At 46.1% G+C, this 27,360-nt stretch overlaps 1 protein-coding gene across 5 annotated transcripts in view; it reads right to left on the reverse strand.

The window, feature by feature from the left end:
- PABIR2 (PABIR family member 2) overlaps positions 1 to 27,360 on the reverse strand; it is a 214,870-nt gene that overhangs the window by 93,102 nt on the left and 94,408 nt on the right. For all 5 annotated transcript variants that reach the window (XM_085607916.1, XM_085607917.1, XM_085607914.1 and 2 more), the window contains one exon: positions 23,578 to 23,677. In XM_085607916.1, coding sequence (XP_085464042.1) covers positions 23,578 to 23,677 — 100 coding nt within the window. The remainder of the gene's footprint in view (positions 1 to 23,577; positions 23,678 to 27,360) is intronic.

Genomic DNA, 27,360 nt, shown 5'->3' on the forward strand with positions numbered 1-27,360 from the left:
GTGTCCCAGTGTGATATCTAGGCATACTACACAGAAGAAGGAATATGCTACTTACCAGTATGCATCTGTTCTTGGCATGTAGAGCTGCAGATCTACACACTTTTGCATAGATCGCCATCTGGTGTTGGGCCCGGATGTTTGCAGTTTGTTTTTCCTCTTGGAAAGTCTTTGCAAGTCACGAGGTCGGTGACTCCTCCTTTGGATCGTATTGTTCCTTTGTTTTTCGCCAACAGGGAAAGATGGAGCGTAGTAATAACAGTGAAGAAACCCATGTATGATGTATCTAAATAAGATAGACTGGAACAGATACAGTTAGCCGGGTGGGCGTGTGTAGATCTGCAGCTCTACATGCCAAGAACAGATGCATACTGGTAAGTAGCATATTCCGTTCAAGGCATATGAGCTGCAGATTACACACTTTTGCATAGACTATATAGCAGTTACCAACCTTAGCGGCGACCACCGGTATCTGTTGCAGTGGTTTGAAATAGTGTTTTAGTACAGCCTGGCCCACACTAGCTTGTTGCTTGGTTTGCACATCTACACAGTAATGTTTAGTGAAAGTGTGCGGTGTTGACCATGTAGCTGCTTTGCACATATCATCTAATGGGATGTTCCCTAGAAAAGCCATAGACGCCCCTACCTTCCGTGTAGAATTGGCTTTAGGGGGGGGGGAACGGATTGCGTTAGTTTTGCTTTGTGGTAGCAAATCTGTATGCATTTTACAATTCACCTGGCTATCCCGGATTTTGAGATGGGGTTGCCCTTGTGTGGTCGAGAGAAGGACACAAACAGTTGTTTGGTCTTTCTGAAAGGTTGTGTTCTTTGGATATAGTAAAGTAAGGCTCGTTTGACATCTAGCGTGTGTAGAGCCCTTTCTGCAACAGTTTGAGGTTGCGAGAAAAAAACCGGTAATTCTACAGATTGGTTTAAGTGAAAAGGGGAAATGACTTTAGGTAGGAATTTTGGGTTGGTACGGAGAACAACCTTGTTCTGGTGCATTTGAAGAAAAGGCTCTTGTATAGTAAGTGCTTGTATCTCACTGACCCTTCTAAGGGAAGTGATGGCTACAAGACAAGCTGTTTTCCATGTGAGAAATTGCAGTTCGCATTTATGCAAAGGTTCGAAGGGCGGCCCCATTAGCCTTGTGAGAACGATATTTAAGTTCCACACAGGTGAGGGTGGTACTCTGGGGGGAATTTTTTATTTTTTTTAGGCCTTCCATGAAGGCTTTAATGGCAGGTACCCTGAAAAGTGATAGGTGCTGCCTGTTTTGTAGGTAAGCTGCAATTGCTGCAAGGTGTAGCCGAATGGAGGTATATGCTAGATTACACCTTTGTAGATGGAGTAAGTAGCATATGATGTGTTGAATAGACACGTCTAGAGGATCGATTGTGTTGTTATGGCAATAAACAACAAATCTTTTCCACTTGGCAGCGTAGCAGGCTCCAGTGGTAGGGCGTCTAGCTTCTCTGATGACGTTCATACAGTCAGGGGGAAGGTTTAGGTATCCGAATTCTAGGATTTCAGGAGCCAGATCGCAAGGTTGAGCTGAGATGGGTCCGGGTGTCTGATCTCTCCATGGTTCTGGGTTAGGAGGCATGGTGAGAGGTGTAGCTTTTGGTGAGGTACTACCGAGAGTTCCAGCAACGTGGTGTACCACGGTTGTCTGGCCCATGTTGGAGCTACTAGGATCAGTGTGAGGGAATGCTGTTGTAGCTTTCGCACCACTAATGGAATTAGTGGGACAGGTGGAAAAGCGTACGCAAATTTGTCTGACCAGTTCATCCATATCGCATTGCCTTTGGACAATGGGTGTGGATATCTGGCGGCGAAGCTTGGGCATTTTTTGTTTTCGTGGGTGGCGAAGAGATCTATCTGTGGATGCCCCCACATTTGAAAGAACAGGTGAAGAACCTGCGGGTGAAGTTCCCACTCGTGGATCTGCTGAGCAAATCTGCCGTGGTGTTTTGGACTCCTGGGACATGTTGGGCTAGGAGAAAGATTGTGTGGAATTGCCCATCTCCATATGCTCTGTGCTAGTTGAGAGAACTGTGGAGACTGTGTGCCGCCTTGTTTTTGAATGTAATAAATGGCCGTCATGTTGTCTGTGCGAATGAGGACTGCCTTGCCTAAAATCTGTCTCTGAAAGGATTTTAGGGCTAGAGAGATTGCTAGTAACTCCAGATGGTTGATATGGAGTAACTTTTGTTGCGGCGTCCATGTGCCCGGCACTGTGAGGTGCAATAGATGAGCTCCCCAGCCGGAGAGCGATGCGTCTGTCGTTAGTATTATTTGCGGAACCGGGTCCAGGAACGGTCGACCTTTGGAAAGGTTTGTGGTGTTCCACCACTGCAGAGAGCGATGGGTGCGACCGTCAACCAACACCAGATCTGTCAGTTGCCCCTGGGCCTGGTTCCATTGGCGCGCTAAGCACTCTTGGAGTGGACGCATTTGGAGTCTTGCGTGGGGCACTATGAAAATGCAAGAGGCCATCATCCCTATCAGTTGCATAAACACTCTTGCTGGAAGGGAGTGTTGAAGTATGAATCTTTAACGCAAAGCCCGAATGCTTGCAATCCTGGCTGGATTGGGGTAGGCTATGGCTTTTGAGGTGTCTATGGTGGCACCGAGGTATTGCTTTATGTGGGATGGTGTTAGCTGGGACTTCTGGTGGATCACCGTGAAGCCTAGTTGGTGAAGTAGTTGGATTGTAGTGGCGGTGTGGTGTACACATTGATTGTAGGATGTGGCTTTTATGAGCCAGTCGTCCAAATATGGGAAGATGTGAATGTGCTGTCTGAGATGTGCCGCCACTACCGCTAGGCACTTGGTGAATACCCTTGGTGCTGTTGTGACTCCGAATGGGAGCACCTTGAACTGGTAGTTTTGCCCGTCCACTACAAATCCGAGGTACTTTCTGTGAGCATGGTGTACCGGAATGTGAAAGTATGCGTCTTTCAAGTCCAGTGTGGTGAGTAAGTCGCTCTGGGAGAGGAGCGGAAGCACCTGCTGAAGCATTACCATGTGAAAATGGTCTGAATGTATGTATGTTTAGGGGCCGGAGATCTAAAATAGGTCGTAGAGTCTTGTCCCTTTCTGGTATTAGAAAATATAGGGAGTAGACACCTACATTTTGCTGATTGGTGGGAACTGTTTTTGTAGGAGGGAGATTACCTCCTGTTTTAGTAATGTGGAATGTTCTTGTGACATTGGGCGTAGCCTGGGTGGAATGGAGTAGATGTTAATTCCAGGCAGTATCCTGACCGAATAATTTGGGTCACCCATTTGTCTGAGGTGATGGTCTCCCAGACCTGAAGGAAATTTTGTAGTCTGCCCCCGACCGGAGTGGTATGGTCTGGAGGGAGCAGGAGAAAGTCATTGGGTGTGGCAGAGCGGGCGGTATTTGTTTTGCCTCTGCTCTTGTTATTGCCCCTATAGCCGCCTCTTTGATAACCCCTTGTGAAGGTGGACTGAGTGGGGAATTTGTAGGAAGTGGACGCGCTAGCTGAGGAGTAGCCTCTAGATGTACTACAAAAGGAAGAGCGGTGAAAGGAGCGCCTAGGAGGGTGTGACTGCAGGGCTCCCATAGATTTCGCCGTATCAGTGTCCTCCTTCATTTTTTCGAGGGCCTCATCTACCTTTGGGCCGAATAGGTGTTCTTGGTCAAAGCGACGATTTAGGATGGAGGCCTATTCCCCTGGTTTGAAACCAGATATTCTCAGCCAAGCATGGCGACGGAGGAGGACGCTAGTATTAATGGCCCTGGAGGCTATGTCTGCTGCATCTAGGGCACAGCGTATGGAGGTGTTAGTTACTGTCTTACCCTCTTGAATTAATTCATTGGCCCAATCTTTGTATCTTTCCGGGAGGTGGTGCATTATGGTTTCTAATTCATCATAATGCGCCCTATCGTATCTGAACAATAGCGCTTGGGTGTTGGCGATACGCCATTTATTGGTTGCCTGTGACGCAGTGCGCTTTCCTGACGCATCCAGTAGCTTCGACTGTCAGGTGGTGGTGCTTCGCCTGACGCCTGGGAATTTGACCTCTTTCGTGCAGTGGAAACCACTAGGGAATCTAGTGGCGCTGGCCCTTTGATATAAGCAGGATCTGTGGGGGCATCTTTGTACTTTTTCTCTATGCGTGGGTTAATGACCCTGGCCCTGACTGGGTCCTTAAAAACCTCTGGCACATGTTTTACCACCCCCTTGAGCATAGGTAGTATGGAGGTAGACCTATGTGCGGTATCAAATGTGTCGAGGAGGAAATCCTCCTCCACTGGGTCAGTGTGTAACTCTACCCCGTGATAATGTGATGCCCTCTGAAGTAGGTGGTGGAAACCTAATGAGTCTTCCGGTGGAGACAGTCTGGAAGGGTAAATGTCATCTTGTGGGACGTCTGGAATATCTGAGTTATTGTAGTTTCACATGGGTCTGGGGATCCTGTAGGGGTGGGGTCTTAGGGCACATCCCCTGGATCCTGATATGGGTCCCCCTGATAATCATCGTCTGGAGACTGGGTCGGAGAGCGTTGAGGTGGGGGTGGAGAAGGCGAAGGGGGCGGAGGTGGAGAGGGTGGGGAAGGTATTCTGAAAGGGGAGGTAGCAGAGTCTTTCCTCTTTGGGGGTGGAGGCGGAGCCGGTGCCGGTTTGTCCAAATGTCTCTTTTTGGAAGAGAGTGCCAAATGTCCAATTTTTGGATCCTTGGTAGGAGTTTTTTGTAAAGGATCCGGTGTAAACAGTTCCTGTGACAATGTTTGTTCCGTCCGCGCCGAAGTTTTCGGGGCCGATGACTTTTTAGGCTTGTCCGTGCCGTTTATCACTGGGCTTGGGAACCACCAATTTCTTGGTCGGCGCCGAGGTGGGCTTCGGCGTGGAAGTGTCGGTGCCTAGGGCCTTATGGGGTTTGGTCGGTACCGAAGATGGCGTCGGTACGGAAGCGCTGGGTTTCAACACCGAGGACTTCGGTGCGGAGCTCGGTGTCGAGGTAGAGGCCGGTTTTTTTCGGTGCCGAAGTGTGTTTCTCAGCACCGCTGGAAGGCTGGCTCGAGCCCGAGCCGCCGGAAGGCTTATTTGGCTTCTTCACCGGGCCCGAAGGTGGAGTGTGTGAAGCAGTGTCTCTGGTCTTGCCTAGGCCCGGAGGCGAAGGCGTGACCGAAGCCTTTTTGGGTGTCGGTGTGGGAGGGGGTATATTACTCACGACCCTCTGCGCCGGGTTGATGTCCTCCACATCTGAGTCGTCAGCTTCGGAAGCACTGACGAGGTCCTCTTCGGTGTGCTGCTGTCCCGGATCTTCGGCGTCGGCTCCGAAGATGTCGAGGAGTGCGCCATGTTTCGTCTGGCTCTTCGATCCCGAATAGTCTTTTTCGATCTGAAAGACTTACAGGCCGGACAGTCTCGAGCCTAGTGTTCAGGGGAGAGTCCGAGGTTGCACACCTCATGAAGATCGGTGTGGGGGAATTTGGACCCACATCGAGGGCACTTCTTCAATTGAGTTCTTTCCATCAGCCGGGACCGGAGCTTGGGTAGGCCCGAAGACCGCCGTCGACGACTGGAACCGAAGATTTGTCGATGAGAAGGTGGTTGAGGAGATCGCGATCTGAACAACACTGCGATGAGTGAGGATTCCGCTTCGATCGTCGAACTGGAAATGTTCGGAACCGGAGCGCAAAGATTACATCCGAGCCCGATGGCGGAAAAAAAATCTGAGGATGGAGCCGAAGCCCATGCGCAATACGATCCAAAGGAGGAGTCACCGACCCGTGACTTCCAAAGACTTTCCAAGAGGAAAAACAAACTGCAAACATCCAGGCCCAACACCAGATGGCGATCTATGCAAAAGTGTGTAATCTGCAGCTCATATGCCTCGAACATAGTAATCCATAAAGTAATCTGAAAAGTAATAACATTAATTTCAACTGTATTCAAAGTATTCATAAACCTGTAACAAAGTCATTTTCATTCAGCTTGCTTGTACTGTTCAACCGGCCTTGAAATGTACCATTTACACTTACCTGTGCCAGGCTTGCTTGCTTCTAGAAAATAAATATAAGTAAATAATATTTTTATACAATCAAATTGGTCCGAGTTCAGTCTTTCAGTGTGTGACATCATTTATTGCGTGTGTACAATAAATTCTTAACACTACTCTCTGATGAAGCCTTACTTCTCTACCACAAATAGTGTAAGGTGCTATCTACTTTTACCTCCGCCTACCTTTGGGGTTCCACTGGACTCTGTATATACTATACCAAAATGAGATATAGTGTGCACAGAGCCAGCTTCCTACACAGTCACTGTGTTCTCTTGATTTGCTTATTGTTTTCTTCCATAGTTCCCTGTTGTATAGCTGGCATTTCAGATTTCTTGACATTAAGACTCGTAGCACGGCTGTATCACCTGCATGTCCGCCCCCCACCCTTTTCGTAAAAGCAAGGGGTTATTCTCCCATGGTTCCTGTGATTATTTAAAGCTTATACCAACTAGACCTGTTTTTTTACCACAATGATGGACGTCAATGCAGAGGCAGTATGAGGTCTCTTTGCTCTGTAAAACACTGTGGTGACATGTACAAATATAAAATGCCAATAAAAATATTCCCCCTCCCCCCAAAAGAAGTGTGTCTACAACCAGCTTCCATCTCAACTGGAGTTCCAATAGACCCTACAGTTAATCTGGAACTGGATCGGTAAACAAATTGAAGGTGAACACAGACCAGACTAAGATCTTGGTTACCAACTATCATAGAGACTTCTGGTTGGAGGTTTATTGGCCCCCATTCCATAAAGGGGAAGGTGGGAGGGAGGACACAGTCTGGGGATTGTGCTTGATTCGCAGTTAACCTCAGATCAGCTCAGGGATATCTTCCAATGCATTCCACTTGAAAGTTATAAAGAAAATCTCCTCCCTTCTATCCAAGGACTGTAAAGTACTGACAGGCGGAGCTCCAATAGGTGCTCATCTGGATAAAACCCTCGAACATTTGAAATAGACATGCTGATTATTCATAACATTGCTGAACAGTGGATTTTTGGTAACTTAAGCCAAACCACACTTTATAAACTCCACTGGTTACCCATTTGTCAATGCATACAGTTCAACGTCTTCTCCATGGTCTTCAAGGCCTTATAGTTTAACTTATTGTGCTTGCTTAGGCCCTTGAAGAGAGACAGACAGAGACACAGACACAGAGACACAGAGAGACAGAGAGACAGGGAGAGACAGAGAGACAGGGAGAGACAGAGAGAGAGAGAGACAGAGAGAGAGAGAGACAGAGAGAGAGAGAGACAGAGAGAGAGAGAGACAGAGAGAGAGACAGACAGAGAGAGAGAGACAGACAGAGAGAGAGAGACAGACAGAGAGAGAGAGACAGAGAGAGAGAGAGACAGAGAGAGAGAGAGACAGAGAGAGAGAGAGACAGAGAGAGAGAGAGACAGAGAGAGAGAGAGACAGAGAGAGAGAGAGACAGAGAGAGAGAGAGACAGAGAGAGAGAGACAGAGAGAGACAGACACAGAGAGAGACAGACACAGAGAGAGACAGACACAGAGAGAGACAGACAGAGAGAGACAGACAGAGAGAGAGAGAGACAGAGAGAGAGACAGACAGAGAGAGAGAGACAGACAGAGAGAGAGAGACAGACAGAGAGAGAGAGACAGAGAGAGAGAGAGACAGAGAGAGAGAGAGACAGAGAGAGAGAGAGACAGAGAGAGAGAGAGACAGAGAGAGAGAGAGACAGAGAGAGAGAGACAGAGAGAGAGAGACAGAGAGAGAGAGACAAAGAGAGAGAGACAGAGAGAGAGAGACAGAGAGAGAGACAGAGAGAGAGACAGACAGACAGACGCACACAGAGACACACACCCACCAGAGGTTCAAATCACCAAAACTGCTTGAGTCAGGGATCCTGGCTTCCAGTAAGGACTGTGGGGGTCCAAGGATTCCATTTGTGGTTAAGCAGGGGTGTAGGAAGCTGGTTTTTTACACTGTGTATCTCCTTTTGGTCCACTATATATAAAGAGTCCAGGCAAACTTTATTGGTTCACAGAAGCACTAAATGTGGTCTATTGTGGTACTGTGGGTGAGCACTTGAGGCTCATCAGATTAGTGCTAAGCATCTGTTGTACTCACAAAGGCAATAAATGAAAAACACTCAAGAATACATCTGATACCAATTTAGACAAGCATTTGCAATGCAACAGGCTTTTGGTGTTGTAAATTACAATGCCTTTTATCCATGTGTTTTGGTTTGGTGTGTAGTGGATGTATGAACAGAGACGGCTGCAGCACTGTCAGGAGGACGTATGAGGAATTACATCTAGGACCAAAGTAGCAGCTGCAGCACTGTCTAGAGGACTTGGAATGAGGAATTACTGACAGGACCAAAGATGCAGCTGCAGCACTACCTAGAGGAATAAGAATGAGGAATTACCGCTTTGACCAGAGACACCGCTGCAGCACTGTCTAGAGGGCTTAGAATGAGGAATTTCTGATGGGACGAGAGAAGCAGCACTGCCTAGAGGAATGAGGAATACCGATGGGACCAGAGAAGCATCTAGCAGCACTGCCTACAGGACTCCGAATGAGGGATTTTCATTGGGACCAAAGAAGCAGATAGCAGCACTGGTTAGAAGACTAAGAATGAGGAATTACCACTGGGACCAGAGAAGCAGCTGCCACATTTGTGACCAGATAAACAACAAGATTTACAGCCCTGTTACCAGAAACGAAGCACTGGAGCACCAAGCGAGTGAAACAGAATTAACGCAAAAAACGAAGGATTGGGTGGACGGGAGCTAGCGAGTGGAGTATTATTTCTAACATTCTAACTTTTTGACTACTCACTCTATCTTCAGTGACCCAGACTCTGCAGATCATAAGTGAACGCTAAGGTGCAAAGGGAGAACAGACTGAGAAACAGTCGGTGGGAAGGGACAGCAGTAACATTGGTCAGCTACTTGCGTTTGCAACATTTCCAGAACACAAGGAAGGAAATTGGTAAAAAAAAAAATAGTGCGCAAAACAAACTGGACAGAAGCGAAATGCGCTCTTTAACAGGGCCAGTTGCTATGGGAGGGAATGGACCAAAAGGAGAGACATGGGCATGATTTACCATTCAAAAGTAAGGAATTTAGAAAGGCACCCGGAACCACCAATGACAAGTGATGGGCCGGCTTGAAGCCGATGTACTGAATACACCATGACTCGTAGAGCAGCGCAAGTGCTCCGCTAGGCTCAACCTACAAAACAAAAACTCATTTTTACACAAGGATCATGTTACTTACCCTGTAAGAATCTGTTCTTGGCATGTAGAGCTGTAGAGTCATATGCTTTGAATAATCTTGCCATCTAGTGTTGGGTACGGATGTTTGCAAATAGTTTTTCTTCGAAGAAGTTTTTTCCAGACACATGGTAAGTTTACTCCTATTTTTGGTGATCGTACGCATGGGCATCGACTCCATGGTTAGATTGTTTTCCCGCTAGAGGGCGAGAATGGAGTTAAGTGTAGTACAGAGATGTCCATGCGTATGTAAAGTAAATAATAAGTACTGCAACAACTGCAGGTGTCTGGGGCCAGGGGGGTGGGGGCGCATGTGAATCCACAGCTCTACATGCCAAGAACAGATAGTTTTAGACTAAGTAACAATCCGTTTGAGGCATGTGTGCTGTAGATACACATGCTTTGCACTGATTGTATAGCAGTATTCTCCCAAAACCAGTGGGTGTTGCAGTTTGAAAAAGTGTTTTAAACATGCTTGTCCTACATTAGCTTGTTGACATGCTAATACATCCACACAATAATGTTTAGTAAAAGTGTGTGGTGTAGACCATGTAGCTGCCTTACATATGTCCGCTATGGGAATGTTGCCTAAAGAGGCCATAGATGCTCTTATTTTGCGAGTAGAATGTGCTCTCGGAGGTACAGTTAGAGTTCCTTTAGCTTTAACATAGCAAGTTTGAATACATTTAACAATCCATCAAGAAATATTGGATTTAGAAATAGGATTTCCTTTATGAGGTGGAGCAAATGCATCAAACAGTTGCTTTACGAAAATCTTTTGTCCTATCAATTTAGTATAATAATGCTCTTTTGACATCAAGTGTGTGTAGAGCTCTTTCTGCGACTGAATCAGGTTGAGGGAAGAACAAAGGTAACTCAAATGATTGGTCAATATGAAAATCAGAAACTTTTGGAAGGAAGTTTGGGTTTGTATGAAGAACCACTGTCTTTATGAAGTTGAAAGAAAGCGTCTTTAAAGGTTAATGCCTGTAGCTCACCAACACGTCTCAATGAAGTGATAACAATTAGGAAGGCATACTTCCATTAAAGAAATTGGAAAGAACAATTGTTAAGTGAATCAAAAAGGTGGACCCATAAGCCTTGTGAGAACAATGTTAAGGTTCCAGGAAGGTGCAGGTGGTACCCTGGGTTGCATTATTCTTTTATGGCCTACCATGAAAGCTTTATTTACTGGAACTTTGAATAAGGATAAATGTTTAATTTTGAAGATATGCAGCTACTGCCGCAAGGTGTAGTCGAATGGATGTGTAGGCTATAATAATATTTTGTATCAATGCATATAGCGGATCAATTGTTATTTTTACAATATATCACAAACCTTTTCCACATGCTGCATAACATGCTCTAGTGGTAGGTTTTCTTGCTTCTTTAAGAATGGCCATACAATCTTGTGGTAGGTTTAGGCAGCCGAACTCCATAACTACAGGAGCCAGATGATCGCTAGGTTGAGCTCCTTGGTGGTAGATTTCTCCATGGTTATGTTTGAGCAGGTTGGAAGTGAGGTGTAGCTTTTGGTGCGGTACCACGGACAGTTCTTGTAGTGTGGTGAACCATGGTGGACGAGCCCATGCGGGAGCCACTAGAATCAAAGTAAGTGATGTCTGCCTGAGTTTCCGAACTAGAAATGGAAGGAGAGGGAGAGGCAGAAAAGCATAAGCAAACATCCCGGACCAGTTGATCCATAGGGCATTGTCTTTGGATGGATGGTGTGCGACTCTGGAGGCAAGGTTTGGGCATTTGGAGTTCTCTGCTGTGGCAAAGAGGTCTAGCTGTGGAAACCCCCATTTTTGGAAGTATGGAAGGAGAACTTGGGGATCAAGTTCCCATTTGTGTACTTGTTGCCGCATTCTGCTGAGGTGGTCAGCAAATTGGTTGTGCATCCCTGGAAGCTGTACTGCCAGAAGAAGAATTTTGTGATGCATTGCCCAACACCAAATGACTTGAAAGAGGCGTGACAGCTCAAGAGTGCGTCACTCCTCACCCCTCCCCCCGTTTTTGTACATAGCTGTCATATTGTCCGTCTGGACAAGGACAACTTTCCCTATGAGGTGAGGCTGAAAAGATTTTAGTGCTAGATATACAGCTAGAAGCTCTAAGTAATTTATGTTGAGACTCATGTTTGGTGTCCCATAGACCCTGAATTGTTAGATGGTGAAGATGGGCACCCCAACCTGTAAGAGATGCATCTGCTGTTAGTACGATTTGTGGAATGGGTTTTATGAAGGGCCACCCTTTTGATTAGTTTTGTGTGTTCCACCACAGCAGAGAGCGAGGAGTGCGGCTGTCTACCAACAATAGATCTGCTAATTGAACCGGTGATTGATTCCACTGGCATACTAAGCTTTCCTGTAGAGGACGCATGTGTAAACGTGCGCGAGGCACTATAGCAATGCATGATGCCATCATCCCCAAAAGTTGCATTGAAGTCTTTACTGTTAGGTACTGGTTGTTTTGAAACTGTAGTAATACATTTTGAAAGTTTTGAATTCTGGTTGCATTGGGAAAGGCTAGAGCTGTACGAGTGTTTAGCATCGCTCCTAGAGATGATTGAAGTTGTGAAGGTTGAAGATAAAATCCAATTGATGGATAAGGTTTATGGTAGTTTGAGTGTGTTGTATACACGTTTTCTGTGGGTTGGCTTGGATTAGCCAGATGTCCAGATATGGGTAGACATAAGTGTGTGGTCTTCTTAGATGAGCTGCTACTAGTACTTCTAGACATTTTGGAGACACTCTGGGTGCAGTAGTAACCCTGAATGGAAAGACACTCTGGGTGCAGTATTAACCCTGAATGGAGAGACACACTCTGGGTGCAGTAGTAACCCTGAATGGAGAGAGACACTCTGGGTGCAGTAGTAACCCTGAATGGAGAGAGACACTCTGGGTGCAGTAGTAACCCTGGACAGACAGACAGCAGATGGTGGAGGTTTGTATTTTGTGTCAACCCTGGGTGTTAATATACATGCTCATAGAGGGTCCTTAAAAATGTCATCACAATAGTGCATCATGCCTTTTAACATCGGTAAAGATGGAAATGTGTGTGTATTTCCTAAAGTTTCAAATTAAAAGATACCTTGTGTAATGCAACGGCCATGGTATGGAGCCGCCCTGGACATTAACTCCTGGTATGATGTGTTGTCATCAGGAGGTGATGGTTTTGCAGGGTACAAGTCAGACTCATTATCTATACGTGGATCAATATTGTAATCATTCCATGGATCTATTGGTGGTGGACTATTGTCATCCCCGTCCTCTATATCAGATTCTGTATGTGGAGAACCCTGTGGTGTAATGTCTAACGGATTTGAGCATGGTAATGGTGAAGATGGTGGAGGGGATTGAGGGATAGGGTGTAAAGGACTTGTAGCAATGATCTTTTTCAATGGGATTTTGTAGGTAATTCCTCTGAAGGAATTGGTCTTAGAAGAGGTTACTGATTTTGCTAATGGATGTCCAGTGTCTGGATTATTGTAAATCTCCTCTTTCTTAAGATCCAGTTTCTCTTGGATAGTCTCTAGTATTGGTTCTGGAGGCTTTTGAAGAGCAGCCTGTAATTTCGGTGCCGAACTGGCTAGGTCCTTAACCTTTGGATCCGAAGGTTTCGATGCCGAAGGTGTTTTGTCTCGGCTCGAGCCAGAGGGCTTGGTGTGCTGTTTCAGTGCAGAGGGCGGGGCGTTGGAAGCAGCATCTTGGTGCAGACCATGGCCTGAAGGCAGTGGTGGCCCAGAAGCCTTTTGTTTGATGGAAGCAAGTTTAGTGGGCAAAGGGGCTTTATTACTCACGTCACCCTGTTCAGCTGGAACGTCTTCAGACTCTAGCTCGATTTCCAGTTTTGAATCTGAATCTTGGATGGAGTGCCTGCTCCTTTTCTGCTGTGAACACTTCCATCATCTGCTGCTCGATATCCAGGGTATATTCAATGTTCTGCCGCTGCATGTCCTTTCATCGAGCCAGACGGTCCCGTAAAGTCTTTCGATTTGACCGACTGACCGACAAGCTTGGCAATGTTCTTCCTTGCGCTCCGGCGAGAGGCACAAGTTGCATACTTTATGCAGGTCAGTGCATGTATATTTAGAGTGGCACCGAGGACAGAATTGGAACACAGTCCATTCCATCGGCAGAAGACTCGATGAGGTGTAATGGAGTGGAAGTAAACAGACACGGTTAGGCCCAGAGGCCGCCATTAATGCCTTCTCTATCAAAGATAGTTTGTTTTTTCGACACAGAGGATGAACGTGTACGAAACAATACCAACGAGGGTACAGTGGATTGCGCAACAAGAGGATCCCGAAGAACGGTTTCAAACATGAGCGCCACAAACCACGTCCCAGATGGCGGAAAGAAAACAATCGAACAATGGAGTCGATGCCCATGCACACTATCACCGAAAAACGTCACCTTACGTCATGACTGGAAAAGACTTCTTCGAAGAAAAACAACTTCCAAACATCCGGACCCAACACTAGATGGCAGGAGTATGCAAAGCGTGTGTATCTACAGCACAGATGCCTCAATGTTTTGGTAGCAAGAACGTCTTTATCAAGTACTTTTTTTAAACATGAATATTTACAGGTATGTAAACAGTTTACTTAAATGAGTCTTTTAAGAAAGTGTGTTTCTGTTGTAGTTAACTCCCCCTCCTACCCCACACACTTTTTGCCTGATAACTGATGCTAACTTAACTGAATGTGCCCTGTGCCTGCAAATCTGGTTCCCAGGGCCTGTGTTCTTTCCCAAAATTGATCCTTTGTTTCCACAACTGACACACCTCTGGGCCACAAGCAAGTCCCTTGTAAAAGGTACCCCTGGAACCAATGGCCACTGTGACCAGAGAGGGCCTCTTAGGGCTGCAGCATGATTATGCCACCCTCAGAGACCCATCACCTTAACACCCATGCACTACCATTGCAGACTGCGTGTTTTGGTGCAGACCACACTGAAGAGCCGACATGGCATACCACCCTGAGTGCCATGCACACCACCACTGCCTGCGGCATGAATAAGTCACCTCTTTAGCAGGCCTCACATTCCTAAGGCAGGGTGCACCATACCACAGGTGAGGGCATAGCTGCATGAGCAATATGCCTCTACAGTGTCTGATCCATTCACAGACATTTTAAGTGCAGGGCACCCACAGGATGTGTTGTCACCCTAGGGGACAGTAGCCATTGGCTACTGCCCCGACCTCAGTAATGTCCTTAAATTTAGTATTTAAGGGCTCCCCTGAACCTTGTTCCTCAGATTCGACAAACTACAAAGAAGAAGGACCGAAGAGCTGTGTAGCAGTGGAGAAGACTGAGGACTGGCTTGGCCCCCAGCCCTACCGGCCTGTCTCCTCCTCCAACAACCTTGCTTTAAGAAACTGGTGTGGCCTGCAGCCAGCAACCGCCAAGTACCCTGGGGACCTCCACTGCCTTCAACAAAGACTCGTCTCACGTGGACACTGGGTTTGTCCAGCAAGAAACTAAATCAAGGACTCCGGATCCAGGCAGATCTGCAACACTTGCACCACTCTGCATCAGATGCCCACGGCCCGAGTCCAGGTAGCCCAACGACCTAGTGAAGTCTCCCCGGCGATCCTGACCTGGGGTCTAGCGTTAAACGACTACTCCTGACCAACCCCTTGACACCTGCAGCCTCAACCTGAAGGGTCCTCCCGACTGCAACCAGATGTGGTGAGAAAAAAAAAAAACAGACGCCTAACGACACCCCTGCACCCGCAGCTCCCAGGCCTAGGAGTGCCCAACCAACTGTGTCCTGGCATCCCCCCTCCCCCCCCACTATCCAACCTACCTCTCCAGTCTTGGGATTCCTTTAACCAGTCTACCGAGCCGGGCCTGCAGCAGTTTTCCTCAACCGAGGACACCCATTGGTTTCAAAGGCCCCCCCCCCCCCCCCATGCCTCCTTTGCACTTGGCTGCCTCTGTGCCACTGCAGTCTAATTGCTCTTTGATAGCCCCTCCAGTGCCAATCTTAACCTCCAGGGCCTGTGCCCCTAAACCACAAGTAGTTACCTCTAACCAGTGCCTCTCTGAGGTGACCCCAGCCTCAATAGGGTAACAATGGGCTTAGTGACCTCTAGACCCGGCCGCCACAGTGCTACTGGTGCTGCAGTACCTACCTTGGTCCGACCCTTGCCTAGTGTTGACACAAAACCCTGGAGACTGAATCTCAAAACCGTTTACTTACCTTTAAGTTACTCACCTGTCTTTTTCCCATAGATATGCATTGATCTCACTGTATTGTACTAAGTGTGATCCTGAATACAAAGTATCTTTTTCTGTACTGAAAAGCATTTCAAGCATATGTTGTATTGTTTGATGCTATAAAAAACTATTGCTAGTAATCTGAAAATATTGCATAAAAAAGTGTACTTACCTGCAACTGAGTTCTACTTGGTTCCTAGAAATAAACCTAACTAAAGTAATATTTTTCTACAAACATTGTCCTGGAGTCAGTCACTGAGTGTGTGTTCCTGCCTCAGAGTATGTACACCAAATGCATTCGCACTACCCTCTGATAAGCCTAACTGCTCAGCTCACCTACCACTAAATTGAGGGTAAGGTATTATCTACTTTAACCTCTGCCATATCTTTGGGGACTCACTTGACTGTGCACACTATACCTTTTTTTGGTATAGTATATACAAAGCGAGCTACCTACAAGTCTTTACACAGCAATACTTCCCTATGGGAGAAAAGTCATATGTTGCATACAGTTATTTGGATTGGGTTCTGGGGGTATTTGTGTATTGCTCCCTGCGAGACAAACGGAGAATAGTTGTTGGCAGGATGGTGTGAGAAAATGTCCTCTTTCTGCATGGTTGCCCCCACTTTTTGCTGAACTACTGATGTACTTTGAGTGCGCCCTGGGCTCCTGCCAATCAGGTACCCGGGGCCTATGTTATTTCCCTAAAACTGCATTGAAGACCAAACCCAATTGGTCGTCACAGGTCAGCCCCTGGTAAATGGTACCACAGGTAACCAGGGCACTGTGATCAGGGAAGGCCTCTAAGGGCTGCAGAACTCGTTTTGCCACCCTTAGAGGCCCTGTACCTTTACACTCACACACTGCCTTTGCAGGCTGAGCGTTTTGGTGCAGAACAAAGTGAAGAATTGACATGACAAACATCCGTCTGCCATGCCTACAACCCACTGCCCTGGCATAGATCAGCCACCCCTCTAGCTGGGTGCACTATACCAGCAGTGAGGCTACAGGTGCATGAGCCCTGTACCCTACAGTGTCTAAGCCAATTCTTAGACATTGTAAGTGCAGTAATGCCATTAAGAGTATATGGTGCTGGGAGTTTCTCATTACGAACTCCACAGTACCATAATGGTATTACTGAAAACTGAGAAGTTTGGCATCATACTTCTCAGCACATTAAATCCACACTGATGCCAGTGTGGGATTTCATGAAAAATTGACACAGAAGGCATCTTTAGAGATGCCCCCTGAAAAAGGACACAACAGTGTCCAGGCCGAGTAGCTGCTCCCCAGCTGCCACCACCAGACATGTTTCTGGAACCCTGGGTCGAAAGCCTGCTGCTCTCGGGGCCTAGGACGAGGTGCCAAGCCTCCTCCCCCAGGATGGGCAGGGTCCCAGAAGGGAAAGCTTCAATGGCTTGCCGCCTTTGTGAGCTTCCCCAGGCCTTTTGCCGCTTCCAGCAACTAGTCGCCACCGGTTCTCACCCAAACTTTGGGCGGGAGAAAGGGTGGGAAAACCAAGTGAGGTGTGCTCACCTTTGCTAACCCCACGCCTCAGGTGGGGGAGGTGAGGTGAAGCACAGCTCTCAGTCCCCGCCACTTTGAAGATGGGGGGACCCTGCCAACCCGAGTGAGGCATATGCCCCCGTCCCACTGGAGGATGGCATAGTAGGAGGTGTACCCAGCCTAAGGAAGGGATCCATTGGTCCCAACCTTTTACTAACCTGAAACACCCCTAAATAGTATTTAGGGGAACCACAGAACCTTGCCTCCTCAAACAAGCAACGACCAAGAAGAAAAGGACCGAACAGCCGTGCCGAAGCTAAGAAGCGGAGGATGCCCACGGAATTGGCCCCAGCCGTACCGGCCTGTCCCCACCTCAAACCTACAGAAGGCAAACTCCGGTGTGTCCTGCAACCAGCAACCTCAAGAACGCAGAGGACCTGCCCTGCCTTCCAAAGGAAATACTTCATCTCCCGTGAACACCGGATTTGTTCACCAACAGACTCCAGCTTCAGCAAAATCCGCGAGTCTGCACCACTCTGCACCAGTCGCCCACGGCCCAAGTTAGAGTGGCCCAACACCACGAGGTCTCTCCAGAGATTCAGACCTGAGATCTGGTGATCTCTGACCTGCCTCTAATCTCCCAGCGAAGCCTGCAGCCTCTTTCTGGAGGATCCCGCTGACCGCAACCGGAGCTGGTAAGAGAAACCAGACACCTAAAGACACCCCTGCACCCGAAGCCCCACGGCCTTGGGTGGCCCAACCGATGTTGTCCCAGCATCCCCAGGCATCCCAACGTACGTCTCCAACTGGTGGTCACCTACAGAAGATCTTCGTCCCCAAGTCTGCAGTCTTTGTTGAAACCGGAAAATCCCCATTGCAATCAACAGGGCACCAAAACAGCACCCTGCACTCAGCCTCCCCTGCGGGTGTACTTTGGGTGTCAACTCGGATCCCTCTTTACCCTGAGCCTAAGACCAGGAGCTTTGCTAACACAACCCAGTGGCCTGCTCATATGCAGCCACCAACCAAAGGCCCCATACCCCCCCCCCCCATTGGATAGCATTGGGCCTCAGCACTCTTCACCTGGTCGCCCTAGTGCCGCTGAAGGTGTAACAAGAGGGTATCCTTGACCATGGGGGAACCCTCGTTCTAACCCCAGAAACTCAACCCCAAAGATGGAGTACTTACCTGGTAAACGTTAACTTCATTTCTCTCCATAGGAACCTATTGACTATTTTTCTCTGAAAAATGTTCTAAGTGTGGAGTTGATTTGTATGGAAACCTGAAAAATAATTGTGCAAAACTGATTTTACTTCTCTAGGAAATGTCCCAGTGTGATATCTAGGCATATCACACCGAGTAGAAACAGTAACTAAAAAGTAATATGTACAGTAATTTCAATACCTCAACTTACCTGTATTTCAAACAACTGCATTTAGACTTGCATTCACTTGTTAACACTGCATAATATATTGCAAAGCATTTATTTAGCTTACCTGTGCCAGGTGCTTGGCTCTAGAAATAAAATAACTACACAATATTTTTGATGCAAACAAAATTGGTCTGAGTTCAGTCTTTGAGTGTGTGACATCATTTGCTGATTGAGTGTGTACAACAAATGCTCAATACCCTCTGATACAGCTTTACTGCTCGCCCACATTGCCACAAATAGAGAGTAAGGTGCTATCTACTGCTAGCTCTGCCTACCTTTGGGGGAAGGAAAAAAAAAAGGAAGGAAAAAAAACAAAGAGGAAGGACAAAAAAAAAAAAAGGAAGGACAAAAGAAACGGAAAAAAGGAAGGAGAAAAAAAGAGGAAAAAAAAGGGAGGAAGGAAGGCACAAACACCTCTAGAGTGTTCCACCCTCAAACTTCTCCTACTTCAAAGCTGGCACCAAGGGTAAATAATGGGCCTCTCAGGTCCTACTCTTCAGTACACCTCTGAAACTGTGGAAGGTTCAGGAGGGCTGCTGCAAGAAGAACTGCTACTCTGCTGCCCGAGTGAAACGGACTGGTTCTGCATCTTAAATTCAGGACCACCAGTGTAACTCCAAGGTCTAGTTGGCTGGCCCAGTGATCCTAGCACCTGGGACAGAAAAGTCTAACCACTTGAACCCAATTTCTTGACTTTGTTGGGAGTCTTTCTCTCCAAGTGGTGCTACTCAGTCCCGGACCCTTGGAAGGGGACGTGAAGGTACGCTGCCTACCCAGTTAAAGTCCAAGCAGAACTGATGCACTGCATCACCTCACAACCGCCACTGCGGGACGCATCCCCAACACAGAACCTAACAGCTCCTCAGAACCACTGCTGCGGGACAGCTACCAGACGCAGGACCTCACGACCTCTAAGAAATACTGCCGTGTTACCCATCTTCGACGCAGGACCTTGCATTGCAGCCCCGCACGCTTCTCTGAACCATTGCTGCACAATGAATCCTCAATGCAGGACCTCACATCTCAGCCCCAAATCACAGCTGCAGGACGCAGCAGTCATGAGCCGTTACAACAGCCTGCAACCAGGATCTAAAGTACTTTGTACAAAGAGCTTAAGTTTGTCCATGTATCCAGCCCACGCTACCTCGCAGTCGGCCTGAACTTGTGACAGCCCCGGTCTGGCACAATGAGATAACCACAGATGGCGCTTTGAGCGTCTATCACAGTTTCTACTTACGTTATCGGTTCTACCGATTAGATTTTAGTAGTGTTGGTGTCAAATGTATTACATTTTAACCTATTTTCCTAAACTGGTGTTTGTTTTTTTCTTGTGTTGCGTTTACACACTGCCTCCAAGTTAAGCCTGACTGCTTTTGTGCCAGGCTACCAAAGTGTTAAGCACAGGTTAATTTAGGATTTGCTTGCGTTTTACACGAACACAAATTGTGGTTGCTGTCCAAATGGGTTTCATCCATTTCAACCTGTAACCCAGTTTCCTACATCATGTAATCTTAACACCTTCCTACCCACTGACAGGCATAGTTAAAAATGTGTGCTGCCATCAGCCTCCACTCCAGACTTCTCAATCATGCCCAAACACCTGGAGGCAACAGTTTAAAGTATGCACCATACAAGAGTAATATGCTTTCCTGAAGAAAAAGGAAAAAAAGCAATCTTAGAGAATGCAAGATAAAGTAAAGCGTGATCTAAACAGGAACTAAATCACTGACATGGATCTTAATATTTTTTTACATACTGGTTCATAAATCGATCAGTGAATTCATCAGTTAAGTCAAGGCCAATGATATAGGGCCCTGTTTTAATATATATGTTTAATAAGTACATGGTCTGAAAGCTAGAGAGACCTGACCCACTTAAAGCCCTGCATAGTCCCTTTGAAGGATCAGAAAGACAAGGATTCATTAGTCTGGCATAAGCCAATTACAACTATGGAGGAAATGTTGAATGCTGCCTCCCACCGGTCTGACATGAGTCACAGAGGGTAAACTAAAGTGGCTCTGTAGCCATTGCAGTGGGGATGAGGAACCCGAGGACTGTTGGCCCTGCTACTCTGAGGTTTACGTATCCACATATGCAGACCCAAAATGACTGTCTGCTATACCACTGGGTGGGAAGGTTGCTGTTGCCTACAGGCTAGCCCCTAAATTGATTGGGGAAGGCGGTGATGGGTGGTGGCACAATGTAGAGGTTTGGCTGTGCATAAAGTTCTGTTTTTGCACACCAAAGAGTATGGCCCCATTAAAGGACATTTCCATTAGGGAAGCCTGCCCATCACTTGAAAACCTGGACAACCTCTTCCATGCATGCCTTCTTAGCATAAGAATGGCTCTAACAGCCCTATGGAAAAAATCTGTAGTATACAGGCTTGCACAGATTACATCTGGTCCATAGAGTATTGTCTGAGCCAAAGAAGGCCTGAAGTTCTCCAGTACCACAGCAAGAAATCACTTGCAATGTCTGACAGTGCAGGTGTGCACTTGTTCAGTAAACAAACCACATTACACACCTAAAAATCAGGTTTGCAGGCTAAAGCATTCTCTTACTAAAAACTGAATCATTTTGGTGCACCTATCTGGAGTAGTTCTTGGGAAGGTATTGGGACTGACATTACTAGTTGAAGCCCAATAAGGCTCTCCCCTGCAGGACGTTTACTTAGGGACTGTGGATCACTGAGGAGTAGGTCTATGTCGCCAAAGTATTGCCTAGCTGACAAGTCTTGGACCACGTAGCCATGAGAGCATCAATAAATTGCAGCATGGGCTCAGATGGCATGAGCCGTAGCTGGAGAATTTGTTAAAACTTTTGGGTATCTCAATGAAGGGAACCTGTAGAACTTAGAATCATGGCCGGAGCTCAGGAGCCAAAGACGCACGTTGTGGGTAAGAGGGACGGAGATCTGCTTCCTATAGTGTCAGCACAGCTTAAAACCTGTAGTTTTCAGGTGACATGATTCCCTATCACACTGTTCTTATTCCAATAAACTTCCAAAAACATCAAAGTAGGGAGGTGAGCACTGGATTCACGTCTGAAGGTGTGGAGAAAAATAATTTTAAAATGGTGTTCGTACAAAGGGGTGGTGCTTTTATGCGCCTCTGTTTTGTTGCTTACAGGGCGGGCCAAAGCCAAAACATGCCACAAAAACACCAACAATGTTGAACAGGAGCACAATGATTGAAATTCTTCACATCCAGGCTAGTGCCTTGGGCTATTCCAATTGTAATTTATCTACGATTAAACGTACCTTGAAGGGGACATGAGGAGCTGGCCAGCCGAACAGAATTCTGCCTTTGCAGGCCAAAAAAGGGGGCATGCTATAGCTGTCAGCTCCCAACATCCCTCAGGTGCACAGGCATCCCAGCGGTCTGCATCCCTCCTCCAACAGCATACGCTGGAAAATCTAGGGAGCGCAGTGGAAGAAGCAGCAGCCGTTCAAATGAGGGAAAACTGATCCATTCTCATCCACTGCTTTTCCTGCTGTTGAAACATGGCTGCCCAGACTACTCCCATAACCTAAGATGCAAGCCCCATCAATCTCTGAAAAGTGGGAAAACCTGAATTGAAGTGTTTCAATTTCTCAGTGAAAATTGGGCTTCCACTCCCCTGCATTAAAGCAGGAAGAAAAGCCCGGACAGCAGTGCCTTTGGAAAATCAGAAGCTGGATAAGTGCTGTAGGAGATTCTTCGGGTAAATGACTGCTTCTTCTCACACTGTGCACCCTATTTTGGATTTGAGGTTGGTGGAGGTGCCAGTAGCCTTATTGCTCTTACCAGCAAGGCAATAAAAGCTTTTAATTACGCTCCCCCAGTTATGGGGTTAGTAACGAAGACCGGTCATTAGCCACAATAATACCTAATTATATCAAACAAGTCTCAAAATGCAATATACGGATAGCTAAAATGCCAGAACTGGGACAAGAAACAGGGCAGCTTAGAAACTCAGATCATACTTCATTCTAACATTGCAGTTATGTTCAGTTATCCTTTTAAAAGTACAGTACATACTAACATGCTATAGGATAAACTGTCCCCCTAAAAGTGTACATTGTCCCCAGAGTGATCGTCATCAGAAAGGAGGGGGTGGGATATTGGGGATTATCAGTCCCCTCAGACCTCTACTCCCAGTCAGGACATGCCTGAAAAAAGAAATTACTGAAGGCCAATTAAGGTGTTGCTCTATTTCTTTCAATAAAATTACAGCACTGTATTTCATCATGTTTGTAGGGGTTGAATACAAGCATACTAAATCTAAACTTGGCTAGAGCCCGCAACTAACACCAATATCATGACACACCCCTTTCAGGCGTCCAGTACAACTGTTTGAAGGCCTCTAAATAGGATGAAGAGTAAATTGAGCATACCACAAGTGCCAACATCAGATTAGGATGCCACACTATACCTTGGAATTCTAAGAGCCCTGATGATGTGCGCCTATAGATAAGCATACTGTTACAGCTCTGTACTCTTGAATGAAAGGGATTTTTGTCCCGCAACCTAATGAAAATAGCAGATGGACTGTAGGAATTATGATTATTTCGTTTGAGTGAAACTCAATGCAACAAGTTATTTTCACCAGTAGCTTTAGATTACACATATATGATGCAGACACAAAATTACCCTATCAAGCATAAGTAAGGGGATGCAGTCTATTCAGTACATCCCATGCAATGTATAATGTACGCTTACACTGAACAATGAACTTCATGGGGGCGATGTCGGATGGAAGATTTGGGTCTCCCACGCGGCTGCTGCTATGTTTGAAGTGGATTGATTTACGCCTTTAATTCCCCTTTATTAACTGGTTAGTGAATGTAATGTGGTCTTTCCCGCACTTCTCAAGTTTGGTAAGTCGTGAAGAACCATTTATCCTATTGTCAAAACATCTGTGAATACAAGTTTGGTTAGCATCTTGAGACTGATACTCCTTTGTATGGTGGATATTTTAAAACCCAGTTTAAAACAATAATGATGCCACTACAATCTGTTTTCGTTATACTTTGCTACATTTTGCCATTAGCCATCTGAACAATATTTTGGCAACAAAGACCGCTGATACCTTTGGGAGTGAAGTGCTAGGGTACGACATGTTAGGCAATCATTTAAATGCATCAATTCTCACCATGGACTTAGGTCCATCAAGTCTGACACATCTGGAGAAAGCATATTTGTAGTTCCTTGAAACAGTCTCTTTGGCTGACTTTCGGTCTCCATTTCACCACCTAAAAGAAAAATATAATCAAGCATGTCACGATTTGACAGAAGGTTAGGCCAATAGCAATCAACAGAATTTACTACTGTAAAATGCTTTAATCATCTTAAAGCCCACTCTCATCTTTTTGAAAACCTCAATGAATACTGCTCTAAGGACATTTTAAAAATGTTCTTTGGTCCCCAGCAGTAGACGTACATACCAAGCATTAGTCCCCCAGAATATGGTCCAACCTCAGACTAAAGAGGATCTCTGAACACCATGTTAAAAGGCACAGATGCCACTGCTCTTGCATCAAAAACATATGTAAGTTTAGGCCACAGTCAATGAATCTAGTCACTGACCAGACTCATCATGCCACTACCGCCTTAGTATTGTTTTAAATGTAAAGGAAAGTAAATCAAAGATGTATTTATTCTGTTAACTTCCATAATTTGCACTTCAGCTTTCAAGGCATGAGGTTATGGTCATAGAAGGTGTGTCACAGTGATTGCTTAGAAGACATAAAGCACCCGGCTCTTGCTGAATATCGGTCTTTGCTCAATCCCTAAATCTATTCCTTTACAAATGCAGAACACTAGGGTGATTCTGCAAGAGCTAGAACTCTAGGATTGGAGGAAAAATGTGACTGCTGCCAACACATCAAAGCTCAGGCCCATAAAACCATTCTCGGAGAAGGAAAATGTTATGTACCCTCTAAGTACCTGTTTGTGGCATGCAGTGCAGTCGATTCAAATGCTGTGCATAATCCTGCCATCTAGTGTTTGGCCCAGATGGGTGAAAGCTGTTTTTCTTCCAAGAAAGCCTTTCAACTCTTCAGACGCCGAGACTCCTCCTCTTGCTGGTAACACGCATGTTCATGGACTCCTTTGTTAGATTGTTGACCCGCACGGCGGGTGAGGACGGAATGTAAAGCAAGCCATTCTATAGAGAAATGTACATGTGAAGAAAGAGGAAGTTGAAATATATAAACGAGATAGCAATAGGCACAGGAATCGGGGGGGGGGGGGGTTTGCACGTGAATAGACAGCACTACCTGCCATGAACTGATGCTTACAAGATAAGCAAAATTTTCGGTTCGAGGCATGTGTGGCTGTCGATACACATGCTGTACATAAACCGTAAACTAGTCATTCCATAAATGCAGAGGCAAGCCCGTGAAAATTAGTGGTTTGAAAAAGTGTAAGTAAAACTGACTGGCTAACATTTGCTTGTTGTCGGGCCAGTACATCCACACAATAATGTTTAGTAAAAGTATGAGGTGTGGACCATGTAGCTGCTTTACAAATGTCAGCTATAAGAATATTCCCAAGGAAAGCCACGTATGCTCCTATCTTCCACATGGAGTGGGCTCTATGAGGGACAGTTAATGTTATTTTAGCTTTAGGAATGTTTGTATGGTTTTAACACTTCACCTAGCAATGCCGTATGTATAAAGTGCTTTGCCTGTATGTGGTTTCAAGAAAGCAACAAAAAGTTGTGTTTTCCTAAAAGGTTCAGTTCTGTCAACATAATACATGAAGGGTCGTTTAACATCCAATGTATGGAGAGCTTGCTACACAACTGAATAAGGCGGAGGGAAAACCTAGAAGCTCAATGGATTGACTGAGGTGGAACTGCGAGACCACCTTTGGGAGAAACTTGGGGTTGGTGCGAAGTACAACCCAATCCTTGTGTACTTGGAACAAAATGCTCTTCTAAAATTAGTGCCTGGAGCTCACGGACACCCCCAAGTAAAGTGATGGCAACCAGAAATTATACCTTCCAAGAGAAAAATTGGATGGGACAGGCATGAGTAGTAAGCTTTGTGCCTCTTTAAGAATGCCCATGCATTTGGGTAGAAGGTTAAGGTATCCAAACTCTAGGACTTCAGGAGCCAGACCGCAAGGTTGAGAGACTTGGGATATGGGTGTCTGATTTCTTCATTGTTCTAAGTGAGAAAGTCTGGCCTGTTGGGGAGGTTCTAGTGAGGAACTACTGAGAGTTATAGGAGGATAGTGAACCATGGTTGATGTGGGCGCTAACAGAATGAAGGTGAGAGACGTCTGCCCAAGCCTCCGAACCACAAATGGAAGTAGTGGGAGAGAAGAAAAAGCATAAGCAAATATCCCTGACCAACTAATCCATAATGGTACTAGGCATATTCTGCTGCGGTGAAGAGGTCTATGTCTGGTAGTCCCCGGCCAAAAGTAATTCTGAATGAATGGAGGGTGAAATATCCACTTGTGGATTTGTGACCACATCCTGCTGGAGAGGTCGGCAAAGTCATTGCCCACTCCCGGTAAGTATTCCGCTAACAGATTGAGCTTGTGTCTGCGTGCCCACCTCCAGATGCTCTGGGTTAAGTGTGAGAGCTAAGGGGATCTTGTGCCCCTTGCTTCTGAAAGTAATACATGGCTGTCATGTTGTTTGCCTTGATTAGAAATACCTGGTTTGCAGTTTGTTTTTCTTAGAAGAAGTCTTTTCCAGTCACAAGGTAGGTGACTTCTCCTTTCAGTGATAGTGCGCATGGACATAGACTCCATTTTTAGATTATTTTCAAGCATAGGGTGAGATTGGAGTTAGTAGGAAAGAATAGAGATATCCATGCATATGTATACTAAAGAGAGAACTGCAGCAGCTACAGGTACCCTTGGAGGCGGGTGGGCGCATGTGAATCTACACCTATACATGCCAAGAACAGATGCTTAATGGGTAACTAACATTATCCGTTCGAGGCATGTGAACTGTAGATCACATGCTTTCCATAGACTATATAGTAGTATTCTCCCAAAGCGGTGGCTAGCCTGTAGCAGCTAGAGTTGCCCGAAATAGTGCTTTAAGTACTGCTTGGCCCACATTAGCTTGTTGTCTCACTAATACATCTACACACTAGTGTTTGGAGAATGTGTGCGGTTTAGACCATGTTGCAGCTTTGCAAAGTTCAACTATGGGGATGTTTCCTAAGAAAGCCATAGTAGCCCCTAACTTGCGAGTGGAATGCGCTCTAGGGGGTACAGTTAGAGTTCTTTTTGCATAACAAGTTTGAATGCATTTAACCATCCACCTTGCAATACCCGATTTGGAGATAGATTGCCCTTGTGTGGTGGTGCAAAAAGTTGTTTGATCTTATGAAATGATTTTGTTCTTGCGATGTAATATAAAAGTGCTCTTCTGACATCTAAGGTGTGTAGAGCTTGTTCTGCAACAGAATCAGGCTGAGAGACGAATACAGGTAATTCTATAGACTGATTTATGTGAAATGCAGAGACTACCTTGGGTAGAAATGTGAGGTGTGTACGAAGAACCACTTTGTCTCTGTTTTCCAAGAGAGAAACTGTGGCTCGCATTTATACATAGGTTCAAAAGGTGGCCCCATTAATCTTGCGAGGACTACGCGAATATTCCACACTGGGGAAGGTGGGAGTCTTGGTGGTAGGACTCTTAAGTCCTTCCATGAAAGATTTAATTACGGGCACTCTGAAAAGCGATACATGTTGCCTATTTTGTAGATAATGCAGTTATTGCAGCGAGATGTAGCTTGATGGAGGTGGAAGCCAATCCTGACTGCTGCAAGTGTAACAGATAGCAGATGATGTTTTGTATGGAAGCATCAAGAGGGTTGATGGGATTGTTCTTGCAATAAATAACAAAGCGTTTCCATTTAGCTGCGTAACAGGCTCTTGTGGTAGGCCTTCTGGCCTCCCTGATGGT

The sequence above is a fragment of the Triturus cristatus genome, chromosome 5_2, assembly GCF_964204655.1.
Source record: "Triturus cristatus chromosome 5_2, aTriCri1.1, whole genome shotgun sequence".
NCBI lineage: Eukaryota > Metazoa > Chordata > Amphibia > Caudata > Salamandridae > Triturus > Triturus cristatus.